The 18,897-nt window shown below is 36.1% G+C and overlaps 1 protein-coding gene across 1 annotated transcript; it reads right to left on the bottom strand.

The window, feature by feature from the left end:
- Positions 1-1,846: 1,846 nt before the first annotated feature.
- On the bottom strand, positions 1,847-18,848 carry LOC139701080 (testis-expressed protein 9). Its single transcript, XM_071599656.1, has 8 exons — positions 18,823-18,848; positions 18,566-18,683; positions 18,423-18,481; positions 18,053-18,341; positions 12,043-12,216; positions 5,193-5,327; positions 2,300-2,434; positions 1,847-2,197 (listed from the first exon to the last, which is right to left on the bottom strand). The coding sequence occupies exons 1-8, from the start codon at positions 18,840-18,842 to the stop codon at positions 2,081-2,083; spliced, it is 1,047 nt and encodes a 348-aa protein (XP_071455757.1). The 5' UTR covers positions 18,843-18,848; the 3' UTR covers positions 1,847-2,080.
- Between the last annotated feature and the right edge of the window lie 49 nt (positions 18,849-18,897).

Below are 18,897 nucleotides of genomic sequence, written 5' to 3'. Positions count from 1 at the left end.
CAAAACAATGTCCATCGTATTTTGTGGGGTAATTAATGGAGGTGGTTACTTGTTGTCTTCCTCAAAAGTGTTTTTAATGTGACACCATCGCTTAAATGACCACCCCACTTGGGTTAGATGCCTTGGCAGCTACCTCACTGAGGAACAGTCACTGCAAAGAATACCTTTCATTGGGCTCATAGCCTTCAACCTACCTAGCACGAGTGACCTTACCAGGAGGAATTATTATTTCTCCCTCAAGCACAGCTCTAGGGGTTATTAAAATGTACGAGCCCTGCCATCATACCATGGTTTGTGCGGGAGATTAAATAACAGTAGTTCCAAAAAATAGCAACTGTGTAGTTACCAACAATAGAGGCATATCATGTGCAACTTCTGTGCTCACCATGTGCCAAGCAATGTGGTTATGTGGTAGAAGGTATGGTATTGCATGATTTCCTTATCTGAACAAAATCAGTTGGCCAACCTTCCTTAAGCATCACCCAGATTAGGAAAAACCTCTCTTATCGATTGTTCTGACCTCTTTCATAATCCACAGCTTTATGAGTCTTTTCCTAGTTATTGTTCTTATTGTTTCATTCTCAGCTTCAGTATGTTTTTACCTCACCTTTCTTCAATTGTATCCATCCTCTTAAACTTAATCAATTCTATTTTGACTATATTCTGTTACTCCTTATTTTGTCTCAGTTTTCCTATTTATCCTCTTGAATTTAACATATTATTTCATAAGCAATAAATAATGATCTAAATCTTTATTATCTGTGTATTGATGATGTTATTCCCAAATCTGTGTCTAATCATAATATTATCTAAATGATATCTTTGTGAACCCCCTGGCGTTTTTACTACTCTTTGTTCTACCCTTTTGCTTAATAATAACACTATTATCTTGCTCGCTCTCGCCCCCTTTAAAGTATATTACTCAGTAACTATCACACCTATAGCCCCATCTACATTTCAATCTCATTTCATAAACCCCTGACACACATTCTCTCTCTCGACCTCTTGCTTGATGTTCTCCATTTTCCCTGATCTTAATGTCATCCTAACATTTCATTCCGGAATTCTAATCATTTCTGTCTTCTTTTGCATCATTTCTGCTGCTGCTGTCAATTCTAATGAGAAAAAATTTGGTGCCTTGTGGTGATGACCATGAAAAAGCCTTGTGTCCCCTACTAGGCACAACATTTGGCCCAGTGGACTGAGTCTCACATTTTCCAGGAAACTTTGTTCTTGTGTTTGCATCCATGATTTCATGTGAGAAATAACTTAAGTGGCTTCCTGTTGTCTTTCTCAATATTGTTTTTAGCATGACACATCATGTAAATGGCTGCCCTATTGAGGTGGTATGCCTTTGCAGCTTCCTCACTGATGAACCAATGCTGCATGGATGGCATTTTGGCTAGCAACCATCTAGACAGCCATAGGTGTCAATGGAATGTACAAGTCCTTCCACCACATCAAGGTTGTAATCCTTGGGGACCATTAATCGTTACCTCCATGAAGAATCCGTTAACCCATTAAAAAGTTGAAATTAGCCCTTAAAATAAATGGCTGTCTACTAACTAATTATATTTTAAAGGATTTTGGGAGGAGGTAGGAATTGATACTCCATATTGCATATGGTAAGAATTTTCAGACAATTCGAAGAAAGCATAATCGAAAAATGCTTAATTAGGTAACAATATTTAATTATTTTGGGGTCACATTAGTTGTGAGTTAACTTTGGTGATAGATTATTAGCTAGACAAAAGAAAAAATCACTTATTTAAAAATTTAATTAAAATATTGTTTTTATTGTCACAATATTTATCATGAAATTTATGAAAGCTATAATAATCCACAAGAAAGCAGTTATTTTAAATAATGGTCCCAAGAAAAGTAAAAACAACAATTATGAAAAATGACTAGAAAACATTTGGTAACAAAATATGAGGCCCATTCAATATCAAATATGATTCAGTCTATTTTACAAAGAGGTAACAATAAAATTGCAAAATACTCATTTCATGTATAATATATAGAAAATTTGCAAAAAAATATATATATTCCAAGAGGGGCCATGGCTAGGAATAGTTATCTAAGATTTTGGGACTTGATATGAGTGATGTGATGTATTAGAAGTAGTTACTGAATCCAGAAGCTCAGTAAAATTTTTCTCAGCTAATTTGACCATTAAAGATGCTTCCTGCGCTTCCTGAAACATGAATGAGGAAACATTACTCACATTCATAGGATATTTATTAATAGAATGAACAAATTAAAATGTTTCAGTAAGACAATGAGGGTAATAGTTTACCTTTTGGGATTTCATATTTTCAATAAGTTGAACCTGTTTCCTGAATGCATGTAAAATTTCTAATTTCTGCTTCTCCAATTTTTTTATCACTGAAGTTAGGTGATCAGCATTATGTCTGGCTGATGTATGCAATTCCTGGATAGTAAATTGATAGTTAATAATCCACAGGGCATAAATGCAGTTCACTCAAAGACTTAAAAGGAAATAAAATGATAGCACAAAAAGACATGATGATGGAGAAAAATTTAATTAACTAAATCTACGCAATACAGCAAGTTCTTCTTTTGCATCTGATAAATTATACATATACAGAATTCAACCATTAAGGGCAATTCAGAATATATAATTTGACCTCATAAGACAGCCATCATAAAGCCTTATATACAATCGATTTCATTGGCAGAGTAAATAATTGAACTCCTGGAAAATATATCCGAAATGTTTTGGAGAACGTGGAAGGAAAATTTTTCATGGACTATTTCATAATATTTAGGAGGGATGAATTTGGTCAAAAGATTTTGTCAGATAAGTGTTAGTTCCTATTGACGACAAGAGAAACACAGCCATATGTGAGAACTACAGAACAATAAGTTAGATTTTGCATGTAGCAGATAGTTCTTGGGATTATAAATTAGTAATGTGGATGTGAAATGATTACTTAGGGAATGATCAGTTTGTTTTGAGAAAGGGAAGAAGCATGAATGATGCCAAAGAATAATGGGGTTCCTAATAGAGAGATATATAGACACACAATCAGGATGTATTTGCCTGTTTCATAGATTTTGAAAAGACATTTGATAGAGTGAATTTGTTATAATTACTAAATGCAGTGCAGAAAATAAGAGAAGATTGGAGACTTATCTGCAGTGTCTCAGACTACTTGTGAGCAAGTGGCAGATAGAGAATCCAGATAAGCAATGTTAGGAAGAGGAATATCACTCGAGTGTCCATTAACACCTGTGCTGTTCAATGTATATATAAATAGAGGAAATGGTTAAATAGTCATGGGAATAAATGGAGATAGAAATGAAAGTCAGTGAATAATTCATATTATTTTAAGTTTGCTGGTGATCAAGCTTTGGTTGGCAGGACGGAACGGGTTTTCAGGCATTGCTGAGTACATTGGAAAGTCAGCGCGTTAGGTATGGAATTAGAATAAATGAAAAGACAATAAAGCTTATGTGGTTTTCGAGAAGAGACAGATTAAGTTAAATGTGAAAATAGGAGTTGATGAACTGAAGCAGGTGGAACAGTTCACCAATTTTGGAAGTGTTATGGACCAAAATGATAAAAGTATTTGAAACAGGAAGAAGAATTAGTGTGAAAAAGATTTTCGGGTCTTCCACAGGGTCAGTTCCTCCATCAATCATCCCAATGTTTTGGAAAAAGAGTAGTTTTCCAAAATGTTGGCATGTGTAATGCCTGGCAGCAGCAGCATAGAAGATGCAGAAGAACAATTTAGTTAGAATAGGAACTTGGAATGTTAGAACAATGTTGAGGACAGGGAAAATAGAGAATACAAATCAAGAGATGGAAAGATAGTGGGGATTACTGGAGTGATACAAAGGATAGATAGTAGATAGAATATTACACAGCAGAGGGGAAGAGAGCCAGCAAGGCATTGCCATTATATTGAATAGAAAGGTAGAAAGAAGTATAGCCAGTATGGGCAAGCAATGGGTAGAATATTACCAGTAGAGGTGAAGCAAAACTGACAAATTTGGTCATCTTCCAGGACACATGCCACCAAGCAATCTAAGGAGGAAGAAGGGTATTCAATGATTTATAGGACACAATCAGGTGTGCTCCTGCAGGGAAATATTTAATAGTGATGAGGGATTGCAGTTTAGGTACAAGGAATGACGAGAGCAACTGAATTCTGCAGGAGACATGGGAGACTGGGTTTAGACACCACAAAAGGCTGAGGTACACATGCAAAATGCCAGATGGCTTAGGATGGTATCAGTTAGATTATATAATGGTAAGTCACATTTAGGAACTGCATCATCAAATGCGGACGATAACCACAATTAAGTAGTCATAAAGTGCAGTGACCAATTAAAAAAGATAAGGCAAGGGAGGCAGATTAGGAAATGGAATGTAGAAGCATTAACTGGATGGACAAGGATGGAGTATCAGCCAGCTGTAGAGATTCCAAAGAAACTGCGGGAGATGCCGCAACAGTAACTTTTAATGGAGTCATCCGCTAATGTGCATTTCAATGCAACAATTTCAGAGTGTAAAAATCATTCGCCTTGACTGGGATTCGAACCCAGATCCCTCAATATCCGGTCGAGTGCTTTAACCACTTAAGCTACCGAGGCATCCTCTTATACTCTGAAATTTTGGGGCTTTTAAAGGAACTAGATGTTATGACAAAATGCCATACATACAATGTCACAGGCATTCGTATTCGTGCGCGAGGCGCCACAGTCCACGAGGTTAAAGCCAAATTTAACCCCGGATGACTCCGTTAAAAGTTACTGTTGTGGCATCTCCCGCAGTTTCTTTGGAATTTGTCAAAGTATAAACACCATAAGTGCTATGCTAAACATCAAAATAGGAGGGAATAAACTATAGCAGGTAGAACAGTTTACATGTCTCAGAAGTGTTTTGGACCAAAACGATCAAAGTAGTACGGACATCAGAAGAAGATGGCATTAGACAAAGAAGCTTTCATGAGGAGGAGGGAATTGATGACAGGGATATTGAGTAATTAAATTTATATAATTTAATAAATAGTTAATTAAAACTTTGATACGGAGCGTAGTCAAATATGCCGAGGAAACATGGTCATTGAAGCTGGATGATAGGCATGGATTGAATCCAAAACCTACCTCAACCAGCAGATTATCCTTAGTAATTAATAACTGAAAGTAAATTAAGTACCTACCTTTTCATGCAAATTAGATGCCTGGAGGGCATTTTTCAGCCTATCTATTTCTTCCAAAGCACGATTCATACGTACTTCATTGTGATTCATTCCTTGAGTGACAGACTTCAACTCTCTTTTTAAATTTTCAACCTCCTGCAAAATGGGTTAATACATATATGATGTCCACTGTGCATGTTGGGCTACTCAATTAAATTGACTGACTAAATGTATTGGAAACCTATAATTAAATCATGAATAAACATAAACTTTAGAAGAGGTTTGAACATGCATTACTAACAACATAATTTATCTATTCAGATATTTAATTACTGCAGCCCTTGACTCTCTTCTCATATTTTCCATTTAACTCTTTGCAATTAGCTACTCTAATGGTTAGGTACCCACTATTTGTTTGTGTGTTTTATTCTTAACCATTTGTATCTTTCCCATAAGGAGAGAAGAAAAGTAATCTCATAGATACAGGGAGAGTATGGCAGCAATGGAGGCAACGAAATGGTGCATTGAAATTATCCTTTTGCCTATCTAAATCATCAGATAAAGCCTATTTAATGCTAAAGGAGGCTTATAGAGATTCTGTACTTTCATATAGCTCAGCTAGAAAATGGTTGTAAAACTTTTAATGAGGGGAGACAATTTCAAAGGAGTAGGAAGTTCCAGTCCGCTGCTCTGATGGAAGTAAATTTTAAAACAACTGCTGCAATTGTAAGAGAAGATTATCAAATAGCAAGAAGTACACTATCAGATAAATTGAAAATTTCATTGGTTGCTACTCACTTGTGAAAAATAGAAAAATTGCAAAGGAAATGTTATGCAGAGTGGTTTCAGGGAAATAGATTGTGAAATTAAGATTATCATCCAAAAGTCGATGTGAATTGTGTTCCTAATCCTCCCTATAGCCCAGACCTAGCTCCTTGTGACTTTTTTCTGTTCCCCAATGAGAAGAAGGATATGTGGAGAGTATTTTTCATCATCAGAAGCACGTATAAACAAAATTAACATTTTCAAATAGCAATGACTGCTACTGAAGCAATACAATGAAACAACCACATACATTACACAGTAAGCTAATAATTATGATATATTTATTTGTCCAGAAATTTGTTGATTACACACAAGTATAGGACACATCAATTTAGGTAATAGACGATATATTACGCAAAATAAAAAATAGAACATATAAGAGAGGCATTAATAATAATAAATAAAAGTATCAAAATTGGTAATTTTAAATTTGCATCATAAGTTGAGATGTACACTAACAGAGTAAAATATTTTTCACAAAGAAATTTCAATAACTTTTTCTTAATGACTGATGTCTTTTTTTCATCGTAAAGCCCATAAATTTAGGTCCATGAGTGGTGTTAAGTTTTGATGAAGGTCTTTGCAGGTACTGGTATAGTGACAGTGATAATTTTTATTGGTCATATACTAAAGAATAAGTTTTTTGGGTTTATGCTTAAAACATAAATATATATATATATATACATGGAATTGGCAACATACAGTGTTTTAAAAATGGGGTGGTAAAGTGCATCAGAAGGAGAACTGCACATCACCCGTGTGATGCAGTTCTGTATTTTGAAAATTACATCAGCATGGGGAGGGGAACCTCACAACAGAATGTTGAAAATAACAAGAGAGTAAAATTTGCCATGCTAAAAAGATAACAATGCATCAATATTTACAGAATGCTTTATGGTACTAATGAGGAAGCATACTGAACTTAGCTTACTGCGAAGTTTAGAAATGTGTTCATCCTAAGTTGCAGTTTTATTAAAGGTAACTCCTAGGAACTGTGAGCTAGAAATTTGTGGAAGACATCTACCCTGTATATCAATTGATATTGAGGCAGGGGTTATATTCTTTTTGGAGAAGTAAATGAGGTATGACTTGTCAAGGTTCAGTTTAAGAAAGTTATAATAATGTTTAACATCATTTAAAGCTTTGGCACCATAAATTATGTGAATAAAAATATATCGAACTTTATTGAACAGCCACCATAAGTAAGAGAGGTAATATATCATTTAGACTACAGACAGTGTTACATGAGTTACAAAAAATAGTCAAAACAGTTGAGATTGCTCATCTTTAATGAAAATTGGTGTAAATTATCTCATTCATGAACTTCAATGCATTTTTATATTAATGGAGAAGAACATCCTACCTGACCTTAGAATCATTTGTTTGTGGCTCCCTTTTATGATTTACAATTTTTTTCCTTCTGTTTCATTGTACAAAATCATGGTCCAAATTAATTTTGTATCTTACATTCAACTTTATTCAATCAAAATTTTGCGTGTTTCACAGACACATAAAGCTTTATTTTAACTAATTATGATTTGAACAGAATCTCTTTGTGTTTATATTCTCTCAAACATATCAACCTTTGCAACAATTTACTTTGTCGAACTGATAGCATATTTCCTTTATTGAAGCACTGGTATTTGAATCAATGAGACATACTTTTCTTCCTCCATAGAAATCATGCATTGAATGAAATCACTAGATTACTTTATTTTTATTCACCTCTCGTTGAGAACTCCCTTGGCTGCATGAATTTATTTTTCCGTAAATGTGAGTACTTCAATGGCTCTACTTCCTTTCTGAATTAATTGTCATAAGTCAGAGGCTAACCTAAAATCATTCCACCCCGTCACAAAATGAGGCCTACTACTCCATATAGAGCTCACTTCTCTCGAGAAGTAGAGAATGCTATTGACCCTCTTTCACCAGTGTCAAAATCCTTAGTGATGAACCATAATTGTGAGTGTAATTCATATCTCAATTATGCTAAGCAGCCACAAATATTATGAAATGCAGGGCATTTAATTTTTTTTTATTTCATTTAATATCTTCTTTGGCCATGTTTAAACAATATTTGTCATTAGATTTGCAATCACTGACAGCTATGAACAAGCAAGTGTAATTGTCTTCTAATTAGGCACAGCAGGTGAACAAGTTAATCCGACAAAGGCTCCAAATGACAGCTTGGATTTCAGTGTAGGGATAAATTGCTGAAATTTTCTGATTCATCAACTTCTATGGCAGTATGATTAGCTCTACTATTTTGCTTCCTTGTCGGAAAACCTTGAGATTGGGTTTTCTTAAAAAAGAATGATCTTCAAGCTCAGCATAAAGAACTGAACTTAAAGATCATTCATTACTTCCTCAACTGTACTTTCAATTTGGACAAGTTTAGGGCAGCCTTTAGTATCTTTCCACTGTTGCCATGATATAACATCATCTAGTGTAATATTATCAGTCGAAGGACATACTGTTTTTACAATTATTGCAAGTTCCAGTCATAAAGTGTTGTTTACATCACATGAGGCCATAGTCAACAATTCACAGCGCAATTTTACAGACAGAAAAAATCATTTTTGAGTTAAACCTTATGGGTTAAGTTAAAATATAGGTAATATAAAATTTGTCCAGAAACTACCCAGCCATGCAATGTTTTGAGAAAAATAGCCTACCTAGAGCAATGAGGCCTTAGTCCCCTTCGAAGTATTATTCCTGTTGGGACCTCAAACCCATCCCAGTGTCTCGTCCACATTACAAAACAATCGGCAAAATCCTTTTTCAGAATTATTATCAGCTGCCTCGTTGCCATCTCCTTTATCTTGTCAACCGACTCTTGGGAAGACTTGTTTCAGACCCATGACTCTCCAGTTATGACCTTTTTTAGAAAACCTGGGTTGTCGTTTGCGGCTCGGAGCAAGTCCCTGCAACTGCAGCACGAAACTCTTGATGTTGACAAGATAAAAGAGAATGCGAAAAGGTAGCTGATGACCATTCCAAAAAAGGAATTTGCTGATTCTTTCAAAAAGTGGAGGAGATACTGGGATTGGTGATTGAGGTCCCAAGATGAGTACTTTGAACGGGACTAAGGCCTTATTGTTCTAGGTAGGCTATTTTCTCAAAATATTGTACGGCTGGACGCTTTCTGGATGAACCTCATATGTAGAGCAAATATAGGAGCAAAAAATGAACGGAGTAGCACTTGTCCAACCCTACTATAAATGAGCAAGGTTATCAACATAAAAACTTTCAGGTCACCAAGTAAAATCAAAGAGAGCCAGCTTTAACTTTATATTTATTTATTATACTGATTACATTACAATTTTCAAATCCAAAATCATACACTACGTGTGTGTTAAATATTTTGTGATAAAATAAATATTATTTTATCACCAAATAATAATATTCACTGAATATTAAAAACTACCTGAAGCCCACTTTGTTGTGGAATGGTCCAGGAGTCAAATTAATAGATTCACTGCTTTTGGTGAAACCTCACCTGCAACCTAAGATCTCCTTAAATGGCCATTAATTTTTTGGGCCCAGCATTAGCTGTTTAAGACATATTTCAATGTATTTATGTTAGCAAGTCATTTGGTAATAACCCCGGGAATACATTGATAGTTGAAAAAGATGGTGTTTTTATATTTTGCCATCTTTGTTCCACTATTGCAGGCTTGGTCTGCTAGGCTGTTAGAATATTGCCCACTGTTTTATAACTTGAAAGAGGCATATGACCCAATAGTTATCAGCTTTTTGCCACCCAACCAGAGGGTGACTGGAAGCAGAGGACTTACCAGGAGTTATAAGCATTCTCAAAGACAGCTTTAGGTCAATCGATTAGAGCAGCTTTATGATGAGCAACTCTCATCATAAAGCTGCTCTAATGGATTGACCCAATTTGGAATTAAATAAAATTGTCTAATCAGGAAAAATACGAGGGTAGGCTGAAAAGTAATGCACATGTGCTTGTAGAGCTCAAACGAAATGACTTTCAGAAGCACACCAGGTGGCACACGGATGTAACATTCCCCTTCAATACGCATGCACAGGTTTGAGGTTGTTGCGTTCATCTAGTGTACTTTGAGAAGTGGAAGTATGGAGACATATTCTAGTGCTATGTCAACACAAGTTAAACAGCGCGCTGTTATCAAATTTTTAACTTCTGAAAAAGTGACTCCTAATGAGATTCATCACCGCTAATAGACTGTTCATGGTAACATTGCTGTTGATAGGTCTATTGTAGATCTATGGGAAGTAAAATGTCATGGTTGCAATACTGGGAAAACCATAATTGTTGATAAAACATGCAGCAGACATCCGGTCACTACCACAGATAATAAACATCGCAAACTCGTTGATGATTCATAATAACCGACAAAGCAATCAAAAGCATATCGCAAACCATATTGGCATATCTAAGGAACATGTCCGCTTCATTATTGAGCTATTAGGATACCATAAAATCTGTGGACGATGGATACCATTCATATCACAGATGAGAACAAAGTGTTGATTGGAATGCTCTGAGCAACTTTGGCAGTGCTACAGTGACGAAGGAGACGACTTTCTTTTGACTATTGTGACAGGGACGAGTCATGGGTTCATCAATATAACCTGGTAGAGAAAAGGCTGAAGAGCTGAATATTGACAACTATTTTCTCCGCAGGCAAAAAAGTTCAAAGCACTTCTGGAATGAAAGGCAACAGTAAATTCTTCACAGAACATATAGACTCTAAAACACCTCCAACGTCAAGTTTGTCATATTCGAGGCATCCTGGAGCCAATAATCAACATAACAATGCTTATCCACACACCTCGTGTGAAACTGGAAAGGTTCTGCAAAACCTGAAATTTGAACCAATTCCACACCCTCCTTATTCCCCCAATCTTGCACCTTGGGATATTTATTTTTTCCTCTACTCAAGAGACACCTTAAAGGTAATCATTACACCTCAGACGATGAGGCGACGGTAGATGTCAAGTCCTAGATTTGAGAAAAGCCAGAGGAGCTTTTCAGCGATGCAATGAAAATACTTGTTGCATGTTGGGAAAAATTCATTAGTCTTAACGATTATATTAGCCTTCTAAAAATAAATATATGATTTTGAACTCAAGAATTGTTCTTAAATGTACTTTTTTCCCAATCTTGCTATTTTTATTGATCATGCTCTACAAACATGTGTGAATTATGGATGACTACGTTAAAAGTTACTGTTGCAGCATCTCCCACAGTTTCTTGGAATGTGTGATTTAGTTTTCAGCCTACCCTTGTAACTTTCAAAAGCTAAAATGTGTATTTATTTTGATTTGTTGCATTGTTAGCATCCTTTTAAGCCAGCCTCATTAACATCCTTAGGGCTAAAAGAAGCAGTATGTGCAAGCCAATTGAATGAGACCCTTTAAATATCAACCACACTAATCATCTCCTTGTTTGGATTCTCAAAGAAAGATTGCACATGCTGAGGGTGAGAATCAAAGTAGGTATGATTTCATACTTATAAAAATCTTTAACCATTCAATTGTTCCCGGTTCAACCTTGTGGAAATTCATTTTAATAAAATTAAGGATAAAAAGTATCTTTCCACTGTCCTTTATTTGCGTACAACCGGTTTCAACGCTCAAGCGTCATCATCAGGTACATCAGATGATGACGCTTGAGCGTTGAAACCGGTTGTACGCAAATAAAGGACAGTGGAAAGATACTTTGTATTCTTAATTTTATTATCTTTAACCATATTTAGTAATTTTGTTCATTTGTGCACAATATGCATAAATGAACTAGTAAAACACATATTTTCACGTATAATTTAAATGTAAAAATAGCCTTTTGGATTTAATTCTAGGCAATGTATTAACCAAGGTAGTTTGAGTCGTGTGGTTTGAAGTATCCCAATTATAACTTACTCAGTTCATGATGAAATTTGGTTTGAGGTCATGCTCTTAATAGTTTGGGCAAAAGTTCCATTCCAGATGCCAATGGGTTTTGATTTAAGTTTAAGATTTACTTCCTCCTGCCTCACATGGTTAGAAACTAGGTACATACCTTCTTTAATGATGCATTTTCAGTATCTCGAAGGTGAAGTTTGGAAGTAATATCATTGGAAAATGCTAGACATTGAATATTTTCTTCCTTCAATGATCTTATTTGTGACAAAGCTTTACACTTCTCTTCATCGAGTTGGTTCATGGAATTTTGACATTTCTTCAACTCGTCCACCTTTTCATAGTAATGAAAAAATGCAGTATTCAAAGCACTCATGCTCGTAGATAAAGATTAAATAAGTGTTACATATTTAACTCCTTCTTTTATAAATCTAGCATTAGACCAAAAACAGACAAATTTTGGCCGCTTACATCGTATTATACACATGAAATAACAACAAAGACTATTACAAACACTAAAGCTCTAGATAGAAGAGCATCCATATAGGTAGGAATCAAACCTGCGGCTTCTGCTTTAGCTGGCAAGAATGTTACCATGTTGCCACCAAGGTTTCAGCATCTACGTAATAATTTGTGATTTTTTCCACAAAAGACATTCAATGTGAGGCCATAAACTTCATTTTGACCACTCCTGACAATAAGGAGGTAACTGGACTTCTTTTAGATTTAAACAAAGCCCTTGACTCAATAGATCATAGCATTCTTGCTAAAAATTGCAGTGCTATGGCATAAAAGGGGTGCCAAGGCAGTGGAGCCAGTCATATTTAAAATATCGTGAGGATACAGTCACTATAACAGTCAGTGGTTTTGAATACATTAATATTAGACAAATACAAATCCACAGGAGTGCCTCAGGACTCTACTCTTGGTCAAGTACTTTTCTTAATTTATAGTAATGATCTGACCTCAGTTTTAAGAGTAAGTGGGATTAAACCAATTTTATATGCTGATGATACCAATATATTAGTTTCTGCCTCCTCCCACCTCCATAAATGAATTAACTTCAAAGAGTACATCAGGATTGCAGCTGGAAATACACTGCTGCAAAGAAAATAGTCTGGAACTGAACAATCAAAAATCCCAGGCATTATATTTTTCTCTCAACCCATCCAAACCCAGTCCTCCAACAACATTAAATAGTCAAAATAGAGAATTTTTCACATCCATAAAATTTCTTGGCACCCATTAGGACTCAAACTTGACATAGGAAACCCATTTACACTGCCTTTTAGGAAAATTAAGGTTGGCATGTTTCCTCCAATGAACTTTGAAGAAAACAGAGAGCAAAGACATTCTTCTATTGCTTTACTATGGCTTTATCTACTCCAATATTATGAATGGTATTATTCTCTGGGGCTCATCTCCTTTTACCCAAGTCATATTTAAACTGCAAAAGAAGGCTATTTGCATCATTGCATCTAAACCTCAAATTTCATCTGCCCATCCAATCTTTCAAGATCTTGGGCTCCTACCTTTCCCATTAATATCTACAATCCTGTACATCCTATTCAAGGCAACATACATGAAACAACATCTGTCAGACTTCCATGCAAATTCTCACTACCACAGTCACCATACCAGGACCAAGTCTAATCAGCATATCAAATACAATCCAACCAAAGCTGCAAACCTAGGACCAAAGTCAACGCACTGCCCACCAAGAGGCCCGTGTTCAAATCCTGGGGACAACAAATATTTTTCAGTGGTATTCCGATCCCTACTTGAGGTGCTTTGTGGAGAGCACTTTGAGTGAGTACAACACCCGTCGCATGAGATGTTAAACTGTGGACCCCTTGGTGCCTTTCAATAAGAGTAGGCTAATATGGATGCTGGGTTTCTCTCCACCATTCCTTTCCCATCCGTCTCTAATGGCGCAAATGACCTTAGCTGTCAGTCGCCTCCCATAAAAACTACTATGGGACTCAGGTAGGCCTGACAGGGAAGTAGGCAAGACTTCTGTGATATTCATCACATGATACTTTGATTACTTTGCAGATCTGACAAAAGTGATGGAAAGTAAGACAGAAGAGGACAGCAATGGTTATATAGGTGATTGAGAACACTAGGATGATGTTGAGGACAGGAAAGTTAGAAAACATAAAGAAGGATATAAACAGAGAGGAAATATAGATACATCATAGCTTTGCAAGATGAGATGGAAAGATAGAGGATTTTTGAAGTGACAGTTACAGAGTAATATAAACCAAAGGGGAAGATAGCCAGCAGAAGGGAACAGCTGTACTGAAATGTAGAATGAAGAGTAACCTCGAGGTAGGTTTTAAGTAATTCAGACCAACTCTAGTTTGTGGAATTATGTCATAATGATAACAAAAGTTGTATTGATAGAAATGAGCTCTTACGGCTAGTAATATTGAATGAATGTAAAACTCCAATAGCCGTAAACAGTTTACCTTTCTAAACAAAGTACAAATGAAATTAGTTGGCTAATGCCAAAAGTCAAGAAGGGGTAAAAAGGAGAGGATAAGAAAGGTGAATACGAATACGCGTATTTCGGCCACAAAGTAGCCCTCTTCAGTGTACTGAAGGGTAAGGGCAAGTGAGAAAGGGTAAGGGCAATACGAAGAATATATAGTGTAACATGTGTGGGGAGGGGGGAATGGTGAAAGAGACAAGAGCCAATAGATAAAGCTGATAGTAGAGGAGTTTGGAAAGATAGGTTATGTAGTGAAGGGGAGGGGGAGTTACACCGTCAAGAAAATGACCATTGCAAAAAAGGGGGGGGGAAAGTGAAGGGGAAGATTAGCACAACTGTTAAGTGAATGTTGGTGGGGGAGGGAGGGAGAAGTGAAAGGCAACCTACAGACAAATAACCGTTGAGGATGTGGGAAAAACGTTACAGAGGATGAAGGGAATACCTCAAAAACGGAGAATTGACAGTTTAGGGAAGGGAAAGGAGAAGGGATGAGAAGCACAAACGTTGAAGAGACTGTTGTTTTACAATGAACGAAGGGCTATTTTAAATTTAAGAGGGAGAAAAGCGAGGAATATGAAATAGGTCCTGTGTCACTGTTTAGGAGATTGTCTCTGTTTTGAAAATTAAAATGCTCTCATAAGCATCAAGTAAATTATTCGTTGTTTGTTTTAGGAGATTTAAATTGTCTTTTGTCATGTGGTGTCCTCTTCCAATTAAATGCTTTGCCATAATGGATTTGTCTGGTTTATTGTGTTTGCAGTGGGCGTAGTGTTCTTTATATCTAGTAAGAATGTTTCTGCGTGTTTGGCCTATGTAAGAAGCTTGGCCAGTTGATTTGGTAAATGCCAGACTTCTCTGTTGTAGGTGTTTTGTCTTCGTGTTTCCTAGGAGCTGTTTTAGTTTGCTGTTGTTGCTGTAAGAGATTTTCGTGTCAACAGTCTTGAATTTTTTCAATACCTCTGGTTAACTGAGGATAGAAGGGTAATTTAATGTATTTCTTTGTTGCGACTTTTTTGTGTGAGGTGGACGTGGAGATTAATTTTTTTAATTTGTATTTCTTTAATATGTTGTCAATAAGTGATTCTTAGAAACCATTCCATTTGCCAATATTTTTAATGTATTCTAATTCTTTATTGTAAGCCATGGTTTCCAAAGGGACATTTAACATTCTGTGTATGAGAGAATGGTAGACCACGAATTTGTGGCTGGGATGGTGAAAAGAATGTTTATGGATGTAGTTGTTTGTGTGTGTGGGTTTCCGGTATATGTCAAAATGTGATTTATCGTTCGATCTATTGAGGGACAGGTCTAGGAAAGGGAGGATGTTAAACTATATATTCTTCGGATTGCCCTAACCCTTAGACTCTGCCCTACTATTGCCCTACCACTTAGACTTGTGTTGTCGTGACGATTACCCTTCAGTACGCTGAAGAGGGCTACTTTGTGGCCGAAATACGTGTATTCGTATTAACCTTTCTTATCCTCTCCTTTTTACCTTTTACCCCTTCTTAACTTGTGACGTTAGCCAACTAATTTCATTTGTACTTTGTTTAGAAAGGTAAACTGTTTACGGCTATTGGAGTTTTACATTCATTCAATAACAAAAGTTGGTTGTGATTTTTGACATAACTTATTGCATACTATTTGCTTCAATGTGAACTCATCCATTATCTTCAGGTACAAAATAAAAATGAAGAGATTTTTCTCCTGAAGATGATGCATGTGCATTGAAATGTATTGTTAACTAAACATTCAGTGGAAAATTACAACCGAATTTTATTATCACAGAGAAGGTTAATGATAGAATATTATTAATAAAGGTAAAAGTTAAAACAAGGAACTGAGCTCTTAATCAGGTCTCTATGTTGGCAAGTAACCATAGGAAAGAAGAGGTAGAAAGTGTATGGAATCAACTAGAGGAAGTGAAGGTGACCCTGGAAGGAAGCACTTGATAATGATGGGGGAATGGGAAAGTGGTGGCCGGAGCGAGATACAGGAGAATAAGGAAGATATTGATTGGAGGGAGGTATGAGAGTATTATTTCGGAAATGTAATGGCCATAGGGAGAAAACAATAGAACAATGCAGGGGATATGATTTAATTATAACTAACACCTCTGTCAACCCCCAAAATGGAGGTAGGTTCCCCACTATTGGAAAATGTCCCGGAATTAGGAAGGATATGCTACATTACATCACACTTAGGCTCAGATTTAGAAATAGCATAATCAATTTTCAGTTTCCCAAGAGTGGATAAGGATTCAGATCATACTTCATTGATCATAAACTGTTATGGCATATTTTTGAGGATTATAAAGGAAAGATGAATGATAAAATGGAATATACATTAACAAGGAAGGAGTGGTACAGGGCACTTGAAACATGCTTTATGAAGGACAAGAGGATCGACACCACTACAGAAAGGTGAAAACATCTCATAAAAGGGATATCAAAAGCTGTAAACATAACAACAGGAACAGTAAAGGGAAATGTTGAGGACATGATTAATGCAGAAGAGATGAAAAGTAGAAGGGAATGGAAGAATATAAACCCAAAATAAGGTAGTAGAAAGATACATAATAAACTAAGGTAAGAAGTTATTAGGGCAAAATAAATGTGATGTGAGAGGTGGTGCTAGGGTACGGGTAGTTACAGAGAAAGGTTGAGATGGTGCCGTATAGGTAGGAGAAAGCACTGTCAAGAATCGGGAAAGTAAAATCCACACACACCATCAGAAAATTGGGCCATAAGGCTTTATTGAATTAGTAATAATTCCCATATCAAAAAATGGAAAAACACCTGAATGAGGGTAACATATGATAATATGTTTGATTTCGTCCCACAGCTATGATAGTATTCAGGATCATCAATCAGAACTTAAAACAATCAGACAGGGGAGTAAGACTAAGTTTGGGTGTAGTGGAGCAGGAAGGAGGGTTGCTGGGAGAAACGTCAGAAGAAATAAGAACAGCAGATGAAGTAAATTTTCAATTGAAATTATTATTGTCCAGTAATCGACCGTTTATGGTTTCATAGAATGTTGAAGATTAATAATGCGGAGAATGATGAGTAAGAATACGAAAAGAATTGGCATGTTCGATGTAATGGCGGCAGAAAGTGTGCAGAATTGAAGGATTAATTGTATTTTTAAGTCCGATGTCATGCCATTCTGGATTAAGTTTGGAGATTCTAGGTCTGGTAGTATTTAGATCATGAATTTGGTCTCGTAGAATTTTGTCAAATGGAAATCCTCAAATTTCAATGGAAAAAAGTTACTACCCAATTCAGATTCACTTTATTTTCTACTTCTTTCCTCAATGAAAAAATGCACATTATGAAGGGCATTGCTTAAATTCATCTTCCTCGTTATACTATTCAGTACCATGCAAAATAATGTTCTCAAAAGATCACTTAAACGTCCAATAAGGGAGAGAGATTTGCGAGCACTTTCTAGTCTTCTGTAAGCATATTTATACCTTAATCATCACACAGTTAATACGGTTAATGTTGTAATTCCTGAAATTTCTTTAGATACGCAAAAATGTGAATGCTAGGCTTACTGGACACAGCTCGACTATCGGCACAATTGTAAGCATTAATATGCTTCGGATGTCATCGCATGTTCATAGTGTTCACTACTGCCATATGCTAAAATTACTAAAGATTGGGATTATTACCTTTTTCCTGTAGTCTGACCGCAGTGTGGTTACTTCACTTTGAAGTATTTTTATTTTGGAATTTAGAATTCTAATAATATTGCCGGATGCCGAAGACTTTTTGCTATATTTTATTAAGTCAGAGTGCACATTCTCTCTTGGAGTGTTGAATATATCGGAATCCCGATATGTTTGTAATGAATTTAAACTTTCTGATCGTCCACTGATACCTGATAGTCCATTAGAGTATTTCACGTTCTTAAAATCACACTCTTCTCGAACTTCACAACACTCATGATATCCACTCTTGCTGAAAGGCAGATGTAAACAAAAATTAATATGCTTTTCTATATACTTCATAGAAGAATAATTATTTCTTTACGGTACCAACCTTTTAAATCGGCCTTTTCCGGCACTCGAATTAACTCTTGGGGACACCTCGCAAGTTTCCTGGATAGTCGGTCAGAAATTCCATAAAGAGTTAAATATTATTCAGACAGTACTTAACTATTGTTTAAATTACGGCAAACACACCATGACTTTTTCCACTTCTTTCATTAATTCATTAGTTTTAAGTTCCAGTTGTGCATTATAACGGTGAAATTCCTCTTCCTGTTTCAGAAGTTTAACCTCCATTCTGATACATATAATGCTAGGCGAGCGTTTGCAATTAAATCGACAATGATAGCCATAAATTCCAAAACCAAAATATAAACAACCCAAACAAGTTCAATCGAACGGAAACACACCAATCACAACGAAGTAATAGCATAGCCAACCGCACGCTTTACCTTGTTTTGATATTTGGCATCCCTCGATCAGCTGTGATCACCTCCGTAATAAGGTCGGCAATGATGGACACATTA

Source organism: Hetaerina americana, unplaced genomic scaffold (assembly GCF_022747635.1).
Source record: "Hetaerina americana unplaced genomic scaffold, ioHetAmer1.1.p SCAF_1, whole genome shotgun sequence".
Lineage (NCBI taxonomy): Eukaryota > Metazoa > Arthropoda > Insecta > Odonata > Calopterygidae > Hetaerina > Hetaerina americana.
The sequence above is the reverse complement of the archived record's forward strand: the minus strand, read 5'-3'. Positions and strand labels throughout refer to the sequence as shown.